Source organism: Sinohyriopsis cumingii, chromosome 2, assembly GCF_028554795.1.
Source record: "Sinohyriopsis cumingii isolate HCF-2022 chromosome 2, ASM2855479v2, whole genome shotgun sequence".
Taxonomy (NCBI): domain Eukaryota; kingdom Metazoa; phylum Mollusca; class Bivalvia; order Unionida; family Unionidae; genus Sinohyriopsis; species Sinohyriopsis cumingii.
In genome coordinates this window covers 106,157,411-106,175,608 of record NC_142962.1, presented here as the reverse complement: position 1 = coordinate 106,175,608, position 18,198 = coordinate 106,157,411, and the positions used below count along the sequence as shown (strand labels likewise).

At 36.8% G+C, this 18,198-nt stretch overlaps 2 protein-coding genes across 17 annotated transcripts in view; both read right to left on the bottom strand.

Moving 5' to 3' along the window:
- The window catches only part of LOC149805565 (uncharacterized), a 460,129-nt gene extending 448,905 nt beyond the window's left edge, over nt 1-11,224 (bottom strand). Inside the window, exon 1 of the mRNA XM_089950193.1 lies at nt 8,880-11,224. Coding sequence (XP_089806319.1) covers nt 9,096-10,784 — 1,689 coding nt within the window. The 5' untranslated portion in view covers nt 10,785-11,224 and the 3' untranslated portion in view covers nt 8,880-9,095. The remainder of the gene's footprint in view (nt 1-8,879) is intronic.
- Nucleotides 1-18,198, bottom strand: part of LOC149805564 (spectrin beta chain-like) — a 196,609-nt gene that overhangs the window by 83,097 nt on the left and 95,314 nt on the right. For all 16 annotated transcript variants that reach the window (XM_089950191.1, XM_089950176.1, XM_089950181.1 and 13 more), the window contains 10 exons: nt 17,818-18,000; nt 15,480-15,737; nt 14,619-14,757; nt 14,030-14,195; nt 11,959-12,203; nt 6,731-6,931; nt 4,228-4,344; nt 3,481-3,558; nt 1,915-2,079; nt 503-705 (listed from right to left, as the gene is read on the bottom strand). In XM_089950191.1, coding sequence (XP_089806317.1) covers nt 503-705; nt 1,915-2,079; nt 3,481-3,558; nt 4,228-4,344; nt 6,731-6,931; nt 11,959-12,203; nt 14,030-14,195; nt 14,619-14,757; nt 15,480-15,737; nt 17,818-18,000 — 1,755 coding nt within the window. The remainder of the gene's footprint in view (nt 1-502; nt 706-1,914; nt 2,080-3,480; nt 3,559-4,227; nt 4,345-6,730; nt 6,932-11,958; nt 12,204-14,029; nt 14,196-14,618; nt 14,758-15,479; nt 15,738-17,817; nt 18,001-18,198) is intronic.

Sequence of the window (18,198 nt, the reverse complement as noted above, 5' to 3'; positions counted from 1 at the left end):
TCACACTTTCAAAACTGCAATATTGCTGATACCACTAATTTCTGGATCCCCACATTTCAATACACATGCCAAGTTGCTAATAATCCAGAATGTTGTTGAAATACTACTGCTCTTGTCCATTGTGCAAAAACAACCATAATATTTATATTACTGTTTTAGTCTTTGGTAAGTCCACTGCACATCCTTAAAGAAAAATAGTTGAAGTTCAGCATCAAAATCAGGTAAAGAGTATGATATTAATAATGGGAATAGGAAGAGTTAAAGAATGCATAATTTATACTTTTCTTAACAGCTCTTCAGTTCAAGATGAACATGTGGTTTTCAATCAGGGATATTTCAGAAATGAACCGAGTTGGTGATAGTGGTGGGGTGGGAGATGATATGAAATGCACAACTAGAGCAATATATTTTTGAAATATTTTCCTCTACAAGCATGAATTATTTTTAGCTACTGGGTACATAAGTGCCTTGTGCACAGATACCACAAACTTCCTCAACTGACCCAGTGTTAAGTTGATTTTGGCGCTGTATCACTTCAGCAGCATTTGGATGTTCCACTTGCAGCAGCTGTCGGGCAAGCTGATTAACCACAGCAACCTTCGATGCATTAGCATTCATCTCATGTTCGAAACTCTCGAAACGGTGTTTCATGATAGCAAGCTCTTCGATGTCATCTGTGATAATCATGCTGGTCAGGAGTTTCTCCTGCAATGGAACAGGACATAAATCAAGATTCTGTGTGACAAATTGCAACCCTTCCCTAAAAAATTGTAATGGGGTATTATTTTTTGATGAGTTTCTTGTGCTTAAGTATAAGTTGAATAAGATCCCCACAAAGGAGTGGACACACCACTGCCTGAAAAATGTTTAAACTATCTCTGATGTTCTTGAGAATTTCCAACATACAAAGAATATATAAAAAGTTTTTATTGGGTACAATGTTTGTAGATTTTATGTTTTCTGTAAGCTGCACACCACAAACAATGATCCTAATATAGACACAGGAGTATCCTTATCCCCATCAATGTATTTAAGTAAAAAAGATTATATTTTTGTGTGCAAAATCATGATAAATGCTACCAACAAAGATAAATGAAATCACAATATCCAGGCAGTTCCGATTTCAGCATTCTCTTACATTAAAAAAATGTGCATTCTCATTTTTGTATAACTTGCTGTAAGATTTCAGAAAAACCTGAGCAAAGTTCAACCTTTTTCACTATATACATTCGCCTAAAGTGGTTATGTAGACACATGTATTCAAATAAAATATTAATTGTTGTTCTAAAATTGAATTCTAAAAATAGTTTAACCAAAGTCTATTCAATCCCAGCTGTTGAATGCTCTGCACCATAAATAGCATCAAAAAACTTTCAGACAAAATTATTGGACACCGTGGACTTTTAAAATGGTAGACCAATATTAAACTGCATCAAGAAACTTTCAGACAAAATTATTGGACACCATGGACTTTTACAATGGTAGACTAATATTAAACTGCATCAAGAAAAGAGGATGTCAGATCTATCATAACAATTAACAGGGTGGTACATATTTGTTTTCACCACATGCTGCTTTCAATGTGACATCAAAAATCATGTGACATTCAATACAGTTTGTACTGGATCGCGTCAAAAGTTTGACCTCATCCAAAACTATGCATATAACACTCATTCTACTGCATATCTTGGGGTGTGTGTCTAAATAATGACTTTCCAAATGGAATTTGGATGTACGAGGATCCAAATAAAGTGAATAATTTCCATTTAATGGTATAAATAATCGAATTATAAAAAATGGCACCCATACTGGTTCATATCACCTCAAAAATGGTCAAGAGACTTTGGCAATGTTTCAGTTTAATACATGTAGACAGGTTAGTGATTAATGGAAGTGATGCAGGTCTGACTGTACCTTTTCTTCAATCCAGGTCTCCACACCCTCTGCCTCATTGAAGAGTTTGTAGAGAGACAGAGCATCCAGAAGTCGCTGCTTCCTCAATTTGGCCAATTCCAACAACTCTTGGTATCTCCTGTCGATACTGCCAAGTCGACTCTGGACATCAGGAGATTCACGATCCTTAAATGGAGATTAGTTAACACTACAGTATCATAAATAAATCACATATTATTCCCATACAAATTTCTTTGAATTTAATGCTGAAACCAAATTTGCCCTCACTACCACATACCAAATAGCAAAAATCATCAAGCAATTAAGACATCTGCTGAATCTTTACTAAAATTACAGGTGATGTGACCAGTCAAAGTATCAAGTAAACAATGCATGGTGATTATATTTACTAAACACTGCAGTGCAGCAGTTGTAAAATAGGGTTAAATCCCACCTACAGTTGACCCCAATTGAAGTAAAAAAAGAAATCAGAAATCATTTATATTTGAAGGTATACATCGAGAAACAAACACAACAGGAATATATTTTGCAAATAAATCTTTGCCTATCATTTAAATACAAAAGATTTTTAACACATTATGCTGCAAATGGATACACTACCCATGTATCAATGATACAAATATGAAAGTCACATGTTAAAACCACATAGTTATTAAATCTGATGAAATAACCAAGTCAATGACTTAAAACACGCAGACATCAAAACTATAAACACTAGACCCAACTCAAGGAAGACAAAAAATGTAATGTATTGTAACATTCCCTCTATACAGAACTAGGGGCAACAGTGAATATGAATGGCTCCAAGAAGCTGTGTTATCATTACATCATCCTGTGATGTAATAATCATCATCTCCCCAGCAAAAACTTCACCTCACCACCCCTCATTTATTTTACTCTGAAAACTGTTACACACCTTCAAGTTAATTATGACAGTATTGCGGAGAGGACAATCCTTACAATCTGAAATGGGATCGCCAGCTTTAAAACTATCACAATCTAAACATACCAGGAGTCTCATGAAGGGACTGGTGCTCAACTAGTAAAAAAAGAATTGCCAGGAATTAAAATTAAGTCCATTTCTTCCTTTTAACTGTCAACTCAGATATTCTTTGGCATTAATAAGATTTTCAAGTTAGATGATGTGGTACATGTATTGGAGCTCAGCACCATTTTCATTTAAGACAAAGTAGACATTATTAGAAGTCTTTTGGGCAAAACCCCATGTCATGTCCATTCAGGGAGAGTAGTGACATCACAATTTTTAAGACAGTCATGGCAGCCATGTTGGATGTATGACTGGCACCATTTTCATCTGGGACTGCTAATGATAATAATGATCATTCATTCAGGACAAATAGTGACACGATTTTTCAGACTGTCATTGTGGCAGCTACATCAGAAATAAAAGTGGCATCATTTTCATTTAGAACCAACAAGGTATCATAGGACTTATTGTGCCATGATTGAAATGGTGGGGATAATTTCATATTGACAATAGAATTAATACCTACATCTTGCCATCTGCTAATGTGGGTGAGAAAAAAAGCATTCAAATGGACGTACCATTTCTCCCAAGTTGGCTGCCTGTTCATGAAGAGCCTCTATCACGCTCTGGTAGTTCTTGAGTTCATCTGTTACCTCCTGAAACAGAAAACAACTGAAAATTATGGGAACTGCGTGTATTGTTAAAGACTAGCACCAAATATCACACATTTCACAAATATATATTCATTGAGTACTGTATTCTAATATAAATTGGTAACACCAATTATCATCTCAGTACAAACAAGATTTGAATGAATACATCTAGAGACAAATATGACATGAATATATTTTGCAAAAAAACAAACATCTTTGCTTGGCATTAAACACATGAATTTTCTTGTAAGCAACACACTGCAATATGAAGACACAAACCATGTATCAATGATACAAATATAAAGTCACACGAGTATTTTTTTTTAAATTCTGAAATTTTGCTTTAAAGAATGAGGCAAATTCTGTGAATTCACTTTTTCTGTGTAAATGTCAATTTAAATATCAAACATACAAAAATCCCCAGTAAATCCACACATCTTCCATCTCAGAAGCATGTCACACAAATTTAAGTATCAAACTGACATGAAATCAAACATACAAACATGAATGTATGCACCAATCATCTATCCACACGTGCATATCCGTGCATGCATGCATGCACACATGCACACACACTGAAGTATCAACAAACGTCCAACTTTACAAGCAACAAAAATTAATGGCCACTGAAATAAATGAATCCAAATAAAGAAAGTGCAAATTTTTTATTACCTTGTGTTTCTTGATCAGAGACTGAACACTAGCCTCATCTCGACCAACATCTTCACTGGACACCAGTCTAAGTGTGTCGAGCATCCATGTATCCACATCATCTGCATCAGCAAAGAACTGAAAATCAAAAGAAGACTCTTTTAAAATTGAAAAAAGATCTTATTCCTGTTTTATCTCTATAAACACTGATAGTAAACTACAACTGATTTAAAATACGAGTCCCCTGAAGGACCATAAAGCAATGTGCAGGAATTCACATGAAGTCTGTTTCTTCTCTTCTATTATTGTAAATATCTCCAACATTCGTGGGAAACTCAAATATACCAGGAAAATATTTTCTTACATGTCCAAGTCAACATGTTCACAAGATACCTGTATGTGCAGTTCAGAATTCTTTGTTGTGGCATTTTCTTTTGAACCTGACATCATGGAAAGGTGATTTCTGCACTCATCTCACATACAAAACTGCTTCAATAACTTGTAAACCTGCTTATAACGAGGGGTCAGGTGTGGATTCCCTTTTTTAAAAACTAGAAAATATCCCCCCAAAAGGCCTAAATATTTTCAACATGAAGAAAATCACAATCAAAACTGGTAAATAAAACCTAGATTTATTGCTAGCTCAATCGTTGAAAATTGTGAATAGTACCTCAAAAGTTAAACCAATATCAGACAATTTTCAACTTTCAATAATAAGTCATAAATTTTGTTAATTATTGTTCGCAAACAATATTCTCAGTTCAGTTTAAATAACAATATTTAACAAAATTAAGATCAATAAAACTGTTGCTAATGCCCTCTGGTGGTAACACTTAAAAAAAATAAATGCCAATTAAATACTTTATTAAGTGAAATTCATGTTCAGTGTGATCATCATAAATGCAAAATGCCCTCCTGTATGATGACACGAAAATGTCATTCTACTGTCAACAGCTATGTCCACTAGCATTTGTGAGAACTTAAAATTCTGACCATGCTTTTATCTCCACCTTGTGGAAGTATTTGTGGTACTCATTTAAAAGCAGACCTGCTTGGTATCATCACATTAATTACATTTTTTGGATCAAATCAAATTAAGGAGGTGAAATAAAAGAAAAGCTAGCGGGTCATGGTCACTTGTCAGGTCAATTCATTTCAACTGATCAATCAAACATCAAACATTATAAATATTATTCAACTGCTCATTCTGAAATGTGACCAAAGACTGCAAGGCAAGCAAATCAGACAAGCACACTGTGAATAAAAATACTCCATTTTATAGATACAATTCAGATCAGAGAAGTGAGTTCCAGGTTTGTAGCGAACATAATATTCCTGAATTGGCACTCACAGATTTCCTCAAAGATGATGATGTCGTTGTTGTAGGGTTCAATGCCATTTTCAGCCCAAGACTGGCTATACATGGCAGCCAGTATTAATGGTGGAGGAAGAACCTGGGAAGAACCACTGACCCACGAGAAGCTACAGGCAAGCTTTCTCACATACCCACATTGGCCAAACCAGAGACTCAAACCCATGCAGACAGAAGTGTGATGGCAGTGATCCATAAAGGTGAGCATTTTAGACTGCTCAGCCACTCAGGGCCCCCTCAAAGATGAAGTTTCTCTATTACTTGCAATGAAATCATGGAGCAAGAGTTTCAACATCGATGGTTATTTTACAATAAATGTCGCCTGGTTTTTTTTAATATAAAAAAGGAATCTTTCATTGTGAATCAACAAGAAGAAGCAATGACTTAATATAATGTTTTCATATACATGAGCTGGTTGTTGAAACCTCTTGGTTAATATTGTTCAAGATCCTTCAGAGGTCTGGTCTCTTGAAAATAAAGATAATTCTGCCATTAAACAGCCCGCAACCCCATTTTCTCCATGCCCATTGGTAACTTTCTCACATACATTGTGGTCTATGTTTTTGGAACCCATTATGTGCAAGTTGTCAAGGGGTAGGTGTACTGCCAGATATACCCACATGCCATGTTTGGCCACATCTATGCTTTATCATTGAAAACAACAACAAAAAAGTTACTGAACAGCTGTAATTCTAGGTATTATGTAGATATTCCACAGACGAGGACTGATAAAAATCTAATACTTGTTTGCGTTATCACTTACAAGCCATTACAGATCAAACCAGGGTCAAGATTTTTAATACTGAAATCAATGTCAGAATCCCAACTATCAACATTTTTTATAAAAAGCAACTTAATACAGAGTATTGTCAAACATTTTTTTTTTTGCAAGTCCCAAGTTCAATGAAGTACCACAAAAGTACCACCAATTGTACAGCCACCAACTTTCATTATCCCTTGTTGTAAGCTCGACTTTAAGGTCCCAATCACTAAATCTGATTCCAACCATTTTTTTGCCCTTACATTCTGACAACTGTTCACTGCCTGCGTTAGCAACAAACAAATGTGTTTTTTGAAGGAAAAAATGCATTTTAGTCTCCTTTCTGAAAGCAAGAGCACAAACATATAAATTACTTTTTATAAAAAAAATACCTGATAGAAGTCTACAGCCTCATTTAGACGCCTCTTCCTGTAAGCTGCGAGATCAATCAAGCTTTCCCACTGTGCATTGATCTCATCGATGCGTTCCTGGATTTTGTCAGCACCGAAATTGCCTGCTGCGATGAGATCATTCCCAATCTGTAAAACTGACTGCAGGTGGGAGTGTCGGGAGGTCATCTCGTCTTCCATTGCCTGCAAAATACATCAAAAAATTGTAATCAATATGCATACCAACATTTTTCCCATCAAAATGTTTCTTTGCATCCATCAAAATTAAGTTAGACTAAACTGTCAATGCCAACATCAATGCCTTCGAGTGCTTGACATTATTATGTGGTAACTTGCTGCACAACTCATGTAAAACAAAGACAGTATGTCTCACCTGTGAATGATGTTTTTGTTGGTTTTAATAACACCTTTAGCACATTACTGGCTTGGACTGGCATCAAACCTGTGATGCCTGGATTACAAGTTCAATGCTCTACCAACTAAGCTACAGCAACTCTCTACCAATTAAGCTACAACTCTCTACCAATTAAGCTACAACTCTACCAACTAAGCTACAACTCTCTACCAACTTATCTACAGCAACTCTCTACCAACTAAGCTACAACTCTACCAATTAAGCTACAACTCTCTACCAACTAAGCTACAACTCTCTACCAACTAAGCTACAGCAACTCTCTACCAATTAAGCTACAACTCTCTACCAATTAAGCTACAACTCTACCAACTAAGCTACAACTCTCTACCAACTAAGCTACAGCAACTCTCTACCAATTAAGTTTCAATTCTCTACCAACTAAGCTACAACTCCCAATTCTTATTTAGTTTCACATTTGAAAATAAGTCATTTAAAAAAGAGAGAGCCTGAATCAACTCCCAGAGGATTAATTAAACATTTTGGTTGTAAAGGATTATTTTTGGTCTACAGAGAGATTCATAAATTTCACCTAAAATGACATGCAATCAGTTCTGTTCCTTGTTATAACAATATGTATGGTCAAACTTTTGCAACAATCCCTTTACATAGCCATCACCTAGTCAAAACCACCATCCCAATTTTTTACCCCCACTCCCCAACAACCAACATGAATGACTTGTATGTAACAGTCACATGCTTTCTGCATTAAGGTGCCTCCTAACCAAACAACAGTTTCTTCCAGCCTTAAGCAGTCACTGTAGTATACCTACAGTGACTGCTCAGTATATGCAACCAACTCTCACATCATGAGGAAGGTACTATTTAAAGGTACATCACGTTAATGGATGCGCAAACATTTCTAACCTTTCTTGTAATCACTATACCCTAGCCACATTACCTTTCTTACACTCACTATACCCCAGTCACATTGTCAATAGAACTCTAAGGTGCCAGGAAGTCAATTTCAAAAGCAAGGCAGTTTTATCATTACGGTAGAAGGCTAAAGTAGTTCATTTTCTGGATTGCGGGGGAAAAGTAATCTTGTTATCACAGCAGAAATGGAAATCATATTCTGCGTCAGTGGGACAGGCGTAGTTTGATATATTAATATATTTGCCATTTTCTCTTATGAAAATTTATTTTTTTAGATGAGACAAGTTACTTCCCTTTTCACCTAGGTCACACTAAAAAAAGGGTTAGATATTAATATTTATTCAAATCTGTCTGTAAAGGCAGGTGAAGCTTCTGTTCATGGGTCACAAAGAATAGCTATGTACAGCTTATACTGATTCTCTATTTATGACAGACCGCTCATGTAATTCAGTATTTTAATTTTCATTTCAATGAGCTATCACATAGCTTTACGAGTTCAATATGGGAGTAGTTAAGAGACAGGGAGTGTAAACATTTTACAGTTTTCACATGGTCATACACTGTTATGCTCTTTTCTGGACTGCAACTTTATTAATACAGTGTTACACAAAAGTCACCAGCTTAAAGTTTTTATAAGTATGTATTACTTTTCACAAGATAAATGTCAGTAACAGACATTTGAAGGAAGAACAATTTCCACTAATTTTTGCCCTAAATGATCCATTTTATTCAAACCTCTTTTCAAGAGAAATACACATGGGTGCCATGAAAATAGACTGCCGATTGGCTAAAAGAATTTCAACATTTCAAGGTCATTACCCCAACTAGACTTTGACTAATAACACTGGACAACAAATTTTTACAAAAGTCATGTTACTGAAATAAAATTAGTCAATTCTTATCAATTTTTATGTGCTGAACACGAATATGACAGTCAAATTGCAAAATTGGCTCTAGTTTTTTTGTAATCTGCAAGAAATTAATGTTTACATAACGAAATGCATTCCAATAGTAAAAGGTCAACTGTAATAGCCTACCTATAAAAAATCAAGTCATTGACTACATCTTAGATTTCTTCGCCTGTCTCTTGTACAGCTGTTCGGGAGCATCTCTGAGGAGTGTCCAGCAGTAGTCAGCCAGCATTGTAGTGGACCATTTTCCCTGGTATCTTTGTTCCATTGTTGCAATATCTTGATGAAAACGTTCGCCGTGTTCATCACTAACAATACCACAGTTGCTAGGAAAGAAATCCAAATGGGAATGAAGGAAGTGAATCTTTAGAGACATATTGCAGCCAAGTTTCTTATACTTCATCAACATGTCTTCTACTAGTTCCTTATAGTTTTCTGCCCTAACATTTCCGAGGAAGTTTGTAGAAACTAGGCGAAAAGCATTCCATGCTTGTTTCGCGTCACCTTCCAGCAAGTTGTTGAACCGGTCATCTTTGAAAAGCTCTCGAATCTGAGGACCCACAAAAACTCCCTCTTTAATCTTTGCTTCGCTGAGTCGAGGGAATTTTTCATGCAGGTATCGGAATGCTGGCAAAGTCCGGTCAATGGCTTTCACGAAGTTCTTCATCAAACCTAGTTTGATGTGAAGGGGTGGTAGCAAGATTTTCTGAGCCTCAACCAGAGCTGGGTGTTGGATATTCTTCTCTCCAATGGCTACATTCTGCCTGTGAGTCCATTCCTTCCTCATGTAGTGCATTTCCCTTGCTCGGCTATCCCACTCGCATAAGAAACACATGTATTTTGTATATCCTTGCTGCAGTCCCATTAAAAGGGCAACTACCTTCAAATCACCACAGAGGTGCCAGCTGTACTTGTTATACTCAATGGAATTCAGTAGCTGCCTTAAGTTATCGTATGTCTCTTTCATGTGGACAGCATACGCTACTGGAATAGATGGAAGAATGTTTCCATTGTGCAAAAGCACAGCCTTGAGACTCAGTTTCGAAGAGTCCACAAATAGTCTCCATTCTTGTGGGTCATGAGTGATTTTTAAAGCATTCATGAGGCCCTCAATATCGGAACAGAATATCAGATTACTTTCCTTTCTGAAGAAAGGCTCCAATTGCTGGTGGCGCTTTCGATATGCAGTAATTGTGACATCTTCTTCTAGAAGATTCCATTGTTGGAGTCTTGATCCTAGCAATTCTGCCTTGTTCTTTGATAAGTCCAAATCACGAATCAGGTCATTTAGTTCTTCCTGTGTTATTCTGTGTGGGGTTGATGATGCACCACAGTGAAAATCTGGATCACTGCATGCGGATGGACCAGGAGAAGAACAGGTCGACTCACCTTTGTCTTCGTCAGATGAATCAAGAGAATATTCTGCTGGAGGTTCTGGAATAGGAAGTCCCTCACCATGTGGAACTGGTCTCAATGCAGACGGAATGTTTGGGTAGACTATTCTCGACTTCTTTCGCTTCGTTATTCCGCCGGAAAGAGGAGGAACCAAGCAGAAGTAACAGTCATTTAGGTGGTTGCTTGGCTCTCTCCACACCATTGGGACTGCAAACGGCATTGATGACCTTTTGCAATTCAACCACTGTGAAAGCTGTGTTGTACATGTAGCACAGCATATATGCAGAGCCCAAGGCTTGTCTTGGTCACCAACCTTGCATCCGAAGTAAAGATGATATGCCTTCTTCACTTGAGAATTGATACTTTTCTTCTGGTTGGCAAATGTCACTTCCCCACAAATATAGCAAAAATTGTCCGCGGTATTAACACACTTTCGAGGCATTACTGTTCTTTATTGTACGTAAATGGATAAAATAATAAGTTTTATGTAACAGTAGCTTGAACTGTCTCGCACAACGTCTAAAATATTTTAAATGCTGAACCTATCTGATTGGGCTTTATATAGTACACTGCTTACGTCAGCTTCAGCAGCCGCCTGGCATTAGTATAATAGGCCTACACATGTATAGCACACTGCTGACGTCAACTTACTTCAGCAGCCGCATGGCATTAGTATTGCATTGCATCAGAAAATGATGCAATCAACTGTGGATGATGTGAGCATGATGGTATTATGCAATGTTACATCATTATTCCGGATGTTGCTGCAGTCCTACTGGAGAAATTTACACAGTGAAACATAGAAAATGAGGTATATGAATATCTTCAAAACGAGAGCCAATACAAATTTTTCACGGTTATATTCGTGTTCGGCACACCAAAATACTACAGATTAGGGCCTTTTCAAGTCAGTAATGATTTCACTGTTGACCAGTGTAAGCTGTTGTCTCAACATTACCTTCTTTACAGATTACAACAGCATGCTCTGTGTCAAAGCTGGCTGGAAATTGGAAGATACAAATAAAATACTCATTTCATTTCATATCTAAGTTGTCAATGTTTATCTTGTGAAAAGTAATTACATGCATATAGAATATCTGCTGGCATCTTCCCTTTGGTACGACAATGTATTGATAAAGCTTCAGTCTTGAAAATACCAATTACCTATGGCAATGATGATGAAAATAAAAAAATCACGAAATTCTGACAATCTCTATCTCTTAACTTCTCCAAAGTCTGACTCCTAAAGATCTGTGATTAAAAGGGAATCTTTCTCTGCTTCAAATGAAATTACAAAAAAAAAGTCACTGTAGATGTAAACACCAATAAATTGAGGGCTAAATTTAGCATCTCAACATATCTGAAACACTGAGACCAAAACTGACCCTGTTTTATGCTGATTTAGCTCATTAGTAATCCATCCATAATTAATTATTCTCATAATCCTTTCGTATGGTACTTTGATTGCAAAATAATAACTGGAGTCCAATTATAGAGTTTCAGGTCATTATTTCTTGAAGCTTTTGTAACTTTGCTAATCTCTGCAAATAATTAACAAAATACAATTACGATAAAAAAGATAAATTCAGCAGTAACTTAAGACAACTCTAGCTAACCTTTTGCTTGTTAAGTAGGAGATGTACACTTGTTAGATCATGACCAAGATCGGGCGATGACATAAGCTGTTCCTTCTCTTTGATCCATCCTTCCTCATCAGCCATGTCCCAGTAGAACTGCCAAAGTTTACGTGATTCTTCAAGGCGGGCACGTCTGTCTTCTGCAAGCTGCCTCAGCTCTTCATAAGCAACCTCTAGGGTGTTCATTCTCTCCAAGATGACTTCTGGGTGACTGGGTCTATAACCTGACAAATAATGAGAAAAAGGAATCCTCTATTATGCTGTTGGTACAGCTGTGTAAGTTCTGTAACACACCGTCGATACTTACTAATGAGCCTTATTTTTTTTTAAACAACCCCACCCATTTCATGCCTATAAATGGCAACATTTTACTAAGACCTTACTGTCTGCCATTATTAAGAAAAAAGTCCAGAATGATCCAATTCACAGTCTCCCATATTAAGTTAATTCCAAACATTTTACAAATAAACATTTAAGTAAAGTCCAGACTTTAGTGAATCACAGTATCATATAAATATCACCGTCTTGGGAAATTATTTATGCAGAATCTAAGCTTAGGCTCTGTAAGTGATTCTCTGATCATAAAGTCTGTGAAATCTCAAAAAGGATCACCTTAACTCACCAGGTGTCGACTGTGCAACGCAATCACAGGCAGTTAAAACATGCACCCACATATAAATGAATACAGGATTCTAACTAATATTGAACAAGTACCAAATTCATGGCCCAACCAAAGGATTGCCAGCTGGGAAAACAAAGCAGGTGATGCTTTTGTAAGCAATTGGATTAGGGTCAGATGTGCACTGGGAGTTGTTAAATTGCTCAAAAGAATAACAAACTGGGTACTGAATGTAATCAGTTTCATCACTCTAGCATGAAAAGTGGCAGAGAATCTAACTTCAAAAATAGAATTTAAACAAAGTCAGTCCAGTATAAACATGAGCTACTGTTACCTAATTCTGCAATGAAGGTAGTGTACTCATTAATATGCATCCCATCACCAAGTTTCATAATTCTAGGTAAGATATACTATGTATGTGTTCATACATTAAATTCCAAAACTTTAAGCTCAGCAAGTCAAATGTGAAATATGGGTCAGTTACCTTTTGTTGTTGGAGCTAAAATATGCATATCATCTAGTTTAATGACTTTGTGAGCTTTTTGTGCCCCATCTCCCTTTCCCCAAATGCAAGCAATTTACAATGTTTGGAAACTGTAGATAATGGATAACCAGAGTTGTTGTGCCATAACCATTTATCTTCTTCAAGTCACAATAACCTTAAACTTTGAGTTTCTGGTCCAATATCAATAGGGCTCTTCCTTATCCCAAGTACAAGCCACCCACAATGTTTGGTAACTGTAGATGATGGACAACTTCAGTTATTTGTTGCAAACAAAACTGGCAACAGCAGATGGATCAACATCACATCATAATACACTCCACTTTATGGTATGCATATAAAATCCTATGAGATATTGAACTAAATGCAAACACTTAACCAATAACGTACAATGCTTTTGGTTAAGTGGGGTTTGACACCAATTTTAGGCACATGATAGGCTTATACATGGCATATCTTGTTGAAGAAGAACCTGGAAAGACCCACAAACCCACAGATAGCTCCTGGCAAGCTTTCTCACCTACCCATGCTGCTCAAACTAAGATTCAAACTCAAGCAGAGGCAAGATATGCGTGTGACCTGTAAAGCTGAGCACCTTACTGATCACCCAAGAATGTAAAATAATGCACAAGTATGCACAAAGTTCACTCCAAATTGCTGCCTAGGGTCTAGGGTCTAGAAATAAAGAATGATCGAGATGCAGTGAGGCTCTACATATGAATATGTTTATGTGTGTGGATGTAAACAATGATGCCGACACTGGTGGTAAAATGACAGCTTTCCTCTACTATGTCACAGCAAGCAAAATAGGGGAGCGAATATCCACCTTACATTTCATAAAATGTCAATTAACGTTTCTGTAGTCTTCAAATGGCTAACCAGCATTAAAGTAGCATGAACTAATGAAGTCAAATGAACTAGAATCCTACCTCCAACTTCAGAAAAGTCACCCTCCACAAATCTTCTTGCCTGTGTGTTGACAGTTTTCACCCTCTCTCCCAGGACATGGATGTCAGCCTCCAGCATGCTGTGTTTCTGCAGCAGGTCATCCACACCCATCAAGTGCTTACCATAGTCCTCTGACATCAACCTCGCCTGAGACACACAAAAAACAACATACAATAGGCTGTATCAAACCTATGCAAGCCATGATATTCCTTCCACTGATAATGGTGTGTGTCATGTAACTGGATAGTCTCTTGAGTATTTTAAAGTGAAACTGAAGCAAACTGAGATGAATCAATACACTGGAGGAAAAACTGTCTAAACTTTAAGGCTTATCACAAGCTGATGGATATTTTTAATAATTAATTGACAGACATTGTTCAATGTAGGAAACCCAGGTGGTTTAATTAAGTTATACACAGCCAGCCTTTCTCCTGGAAAAGTTTTCACTGATCAAGCTCAACTGTATAGTTAAAACACCCAAGCAAATTATATATTTAAGCTATTTTCTTTATCTGTCGTATGAACAACAACGTCTCTGATATAACAACTGAACAAATTCGGATGTATTACTTTGATTTCCTCCATCCAATCCAGGATGTAGAGCATTTCCTGGAAGATCTTCTGGAGGTTCAGGGACAGCTCTAGCCTCATTCTCCTGGCCCTCAGCAGCTCAAGCAGGTAGTTCCACAGCCGTAAAACATTATCCTTTCTGAAATGTAAATTCAAGGTTTATGGTTCTTAAATCCAGAATTAAAACAAATCATTAAAGTGTTAATAACCCTTGGACTGCAAAAACTGAACCGATTGGTGGGTATCAGGTACAGGAATTATTTGATGGCATTTAGATCAGTATGCAAGTTTGCTAGTAGTGTGTGTGTGTGTGTGTGTGTGTGTGTGTGTGCGTGTGTATGTGATTAGGATTTTAACGTAGCTTTAACAATTTTTCAGTCATATTCCTACGATGTATACATGTGGCAGTTTACAGTGATGTCTAACACTGGGGCATCACATTATCCCGACACCAGGCTGACCAGTCCTAACACTAACCTCTTACTGCTGAGCGCTTAGCGAGGCAGCTGTTAGTTTTTGTAAGTCTTTGGCATGACTTGGTCCGGGTTCAAATCCATGACCTCCTGCTTCCGAGATAGATGCTCTAACCACTAGGCCACCAGAGCGGTCAGTTTGCTAGTAGTAACATTTGAGCAAGAAATCAATCATCAGTATATCATGCCATTCACAATTATGGATAACTGAAATGAAATGTGATTTCACAAAATTTGATTACGAAAACATTTGTATATATTAGTATCTGTCTTCTTTGATTGCCATAGATAAAAAATGGACCCACAATTTTGTAAAACCTCAAGTATCACTTATAACAAAGGAATGTACAGATTTGAGAGAAAACTATAAATTAATGTCTCAACAAACCTTGCATTTATTCTGTTGATATCATGATAGTTTTCTTGGTCTAATTCCTCTGCCACTGCCACTACAGCCTGTACTCGTTCCTCGTACGCATTGATGTCCGTTTCAATTGCCTCGTGCTTTTTGGTTGCAGCCTCCACTGCAGCTAAATCATATCCGAAATTGTCTTGCGAAACAAGACGTTGGTTCTCACTCAACCATGTCTCACGCATTCCCGCTTTGCGGTCAAATCTTGCAGCAAGCTGTTCCAGTTTCTCTTGCCTGCAAAAAATCATAGAAGATGTAAAAATAATTCTAAAAGTAATGTCAAAGTGAAATGTTTTTAGCTACAAATAAAAGAAATGTGACTTCATAAGGTTAATATACTCAACTTTTCTTTAAAACCAGAAAATCTGGAATAAGGTCTTTCTCCATTTATCTAGTCACTAGTTAATATAGCTTTACCTCTTTATTACATCTCTTGTAAATCCTGTGATCTTTACTCACACTACAGCCATATAATACAGATTCTTCTGTGACCAAAAGGATATACAGGGCTTAAGAAAGATACCCAACAGTTTTTATTATGAGTTGTGCCCCTTGCTCTATTTACATATGGTAAAAGCATCTCTAAGAACAGTGCATGCTTAATGATCTAGATAATAGGGGCAAAATAAACGCCTCATTTCTAAATGTCTTTATTCTGTTTCATAAAACAAGGGAAAATTTAGACCTTAAAGGACAATGAACACTGTTCGATATCTGAATACATTCAAGAGAAACAATTTTCAGAATCAGACATCGTGACAAGACTACAAAATGGTATTTTGCCAAAGAAGATGACTAAAAATCTTTGGAGAAGTAAATGGTATGCTATGGCAAACTACCCACCTATTGGAAATGGTGTCCATTTGAGATTGAAAGCAATCTGAAGTTGTTCTATTCTGATGGCTCACAACTGCAAATCCCAACCTCCCTTTTCCTCTTTCTCTCCCTGCCCAAGCCCCATCTCCCCACCCTACTGATGGGCAGTTACCCAGGGGCCAAAAAACAAAATCCATTAAATGTATAATGTTCCTTGTTGCTATTACTCCATATACTAAATTTTGGCAAAAAGGTGAAAGAATCAAAAACCGAAAATTGTGTCCCTCTTCACATCATTTGTAGCAATGCAATTATAATGTCAACCATGAACAAATTACATTCAAGACATGTCTCAGGTAATTTGAGAATATATCAATATGAAAATGAACAAGACAACTGGCTCAAAATAGAGAACATTCTTTGTGGCCTTTTTATAAAAAAAAACTTTTAAACCTGCCCTCTGAGGTCCCTTAACTCAATTCTACACCCTGTTGGGAAATCACATACAAGATGGCTGCTGCAGACCTGCCGACTCTTATGATTTTGCTGTAAGTCTTATAAAAATTGCCTTTAAAATACGGACTTACGGCATACAAGTAAAAACTACGGAAAAATGATCATTGCCAATAAATCTGGATAATTGCTTAATCTGTGTTTTATCTGGATCAGGGTTTCATATTAGAATTAGTGAAATTAGTTAGGGAACCAGACTAATTTTACAGCAGCACCCCAGATGCTTTAAACTGCACCTATTTGTTCATGTGAAGTGTCTGCATGATCCGACTTTTTGTTAAATGGCATCCAGAAAGTAAGACAAAATGGAAAATAAACCTCTTGAAAAATGTTAATAATCAACACAGAAGAATAAAAAGTAATATTCAGATTCTTGTGAATAAAAGATGGAAAGGACACAATTACGTTTATTGAACAACATGTGCCAATTTGAGCATATCTTGTGGTGGGAGATATCATTGCCAGCATCATGTGAAATGGAGAAAGAATTTCCAAAATTTACATCAGGTTGAGAGAAAGTAACAAGCCATTGAGTTGCATAGAGTTTGGAAGTAAAGTTTGTGTAACTGTATTAGTGGCAAGTAAGGTCTACGCATACTTTACAAACTTTTCTGTTAAACATGTTTATCGTCGATGCATCTAACTTTTAATTATGTTTTCCAGCTTTACAATAGCAGTTATTGATATTTTGTTACACCTTACTGAAAACTGGTCAATCTTATGGAGAAAAAGTCAACTGCCTTACTGAGACAGACTAGTCGGGGTTGGCAGGTCTGCTGCGGTATCATACACATTACAATAAATCATGGTGTTTACAAGAAATGTGATGGACATGTGCATGAACAGACAAGATGACTGAACTATTATATCCCCATTATCCCCCCAAAAGTGGGTGTAAATAAAACCAAAATGCATATCAAAGTATACACACAAAAAATGATAAGAGATTCATTATAAAATAACAAATTTATCAAAAGTAACCAACCTGATGAGCTCTTCTCTCAAAGCCAGTTCCCGTAAGTGTTCTGCTTTCTCCAGGTTGTCCCAGGCTTTATTGATGTCAGAGATGAGCTTGCCTTCCTGAGGAAGGTATGGTCGCTGGTTGTTGGCCCTCATCTTGCTCTGGATGGTGAACAACAAAATCTCCAGGTTACCTTTCTCAATAAACCTGAAAGAAGAAACAAGTCCTGCCAAATTCAGGAGAAAAATAGGAGGATTGCAGAAAACATGATAGGACCCCAATGAGGGGAAAGCAAGTGTAGGAATCATCACAACTTCATAAGGACTAATGCCAAATATGATCAGAATCTATTAAAAGACTTAGGAAATATACACAAATGAAAATATTTTAACTAGAAGCTTCAAT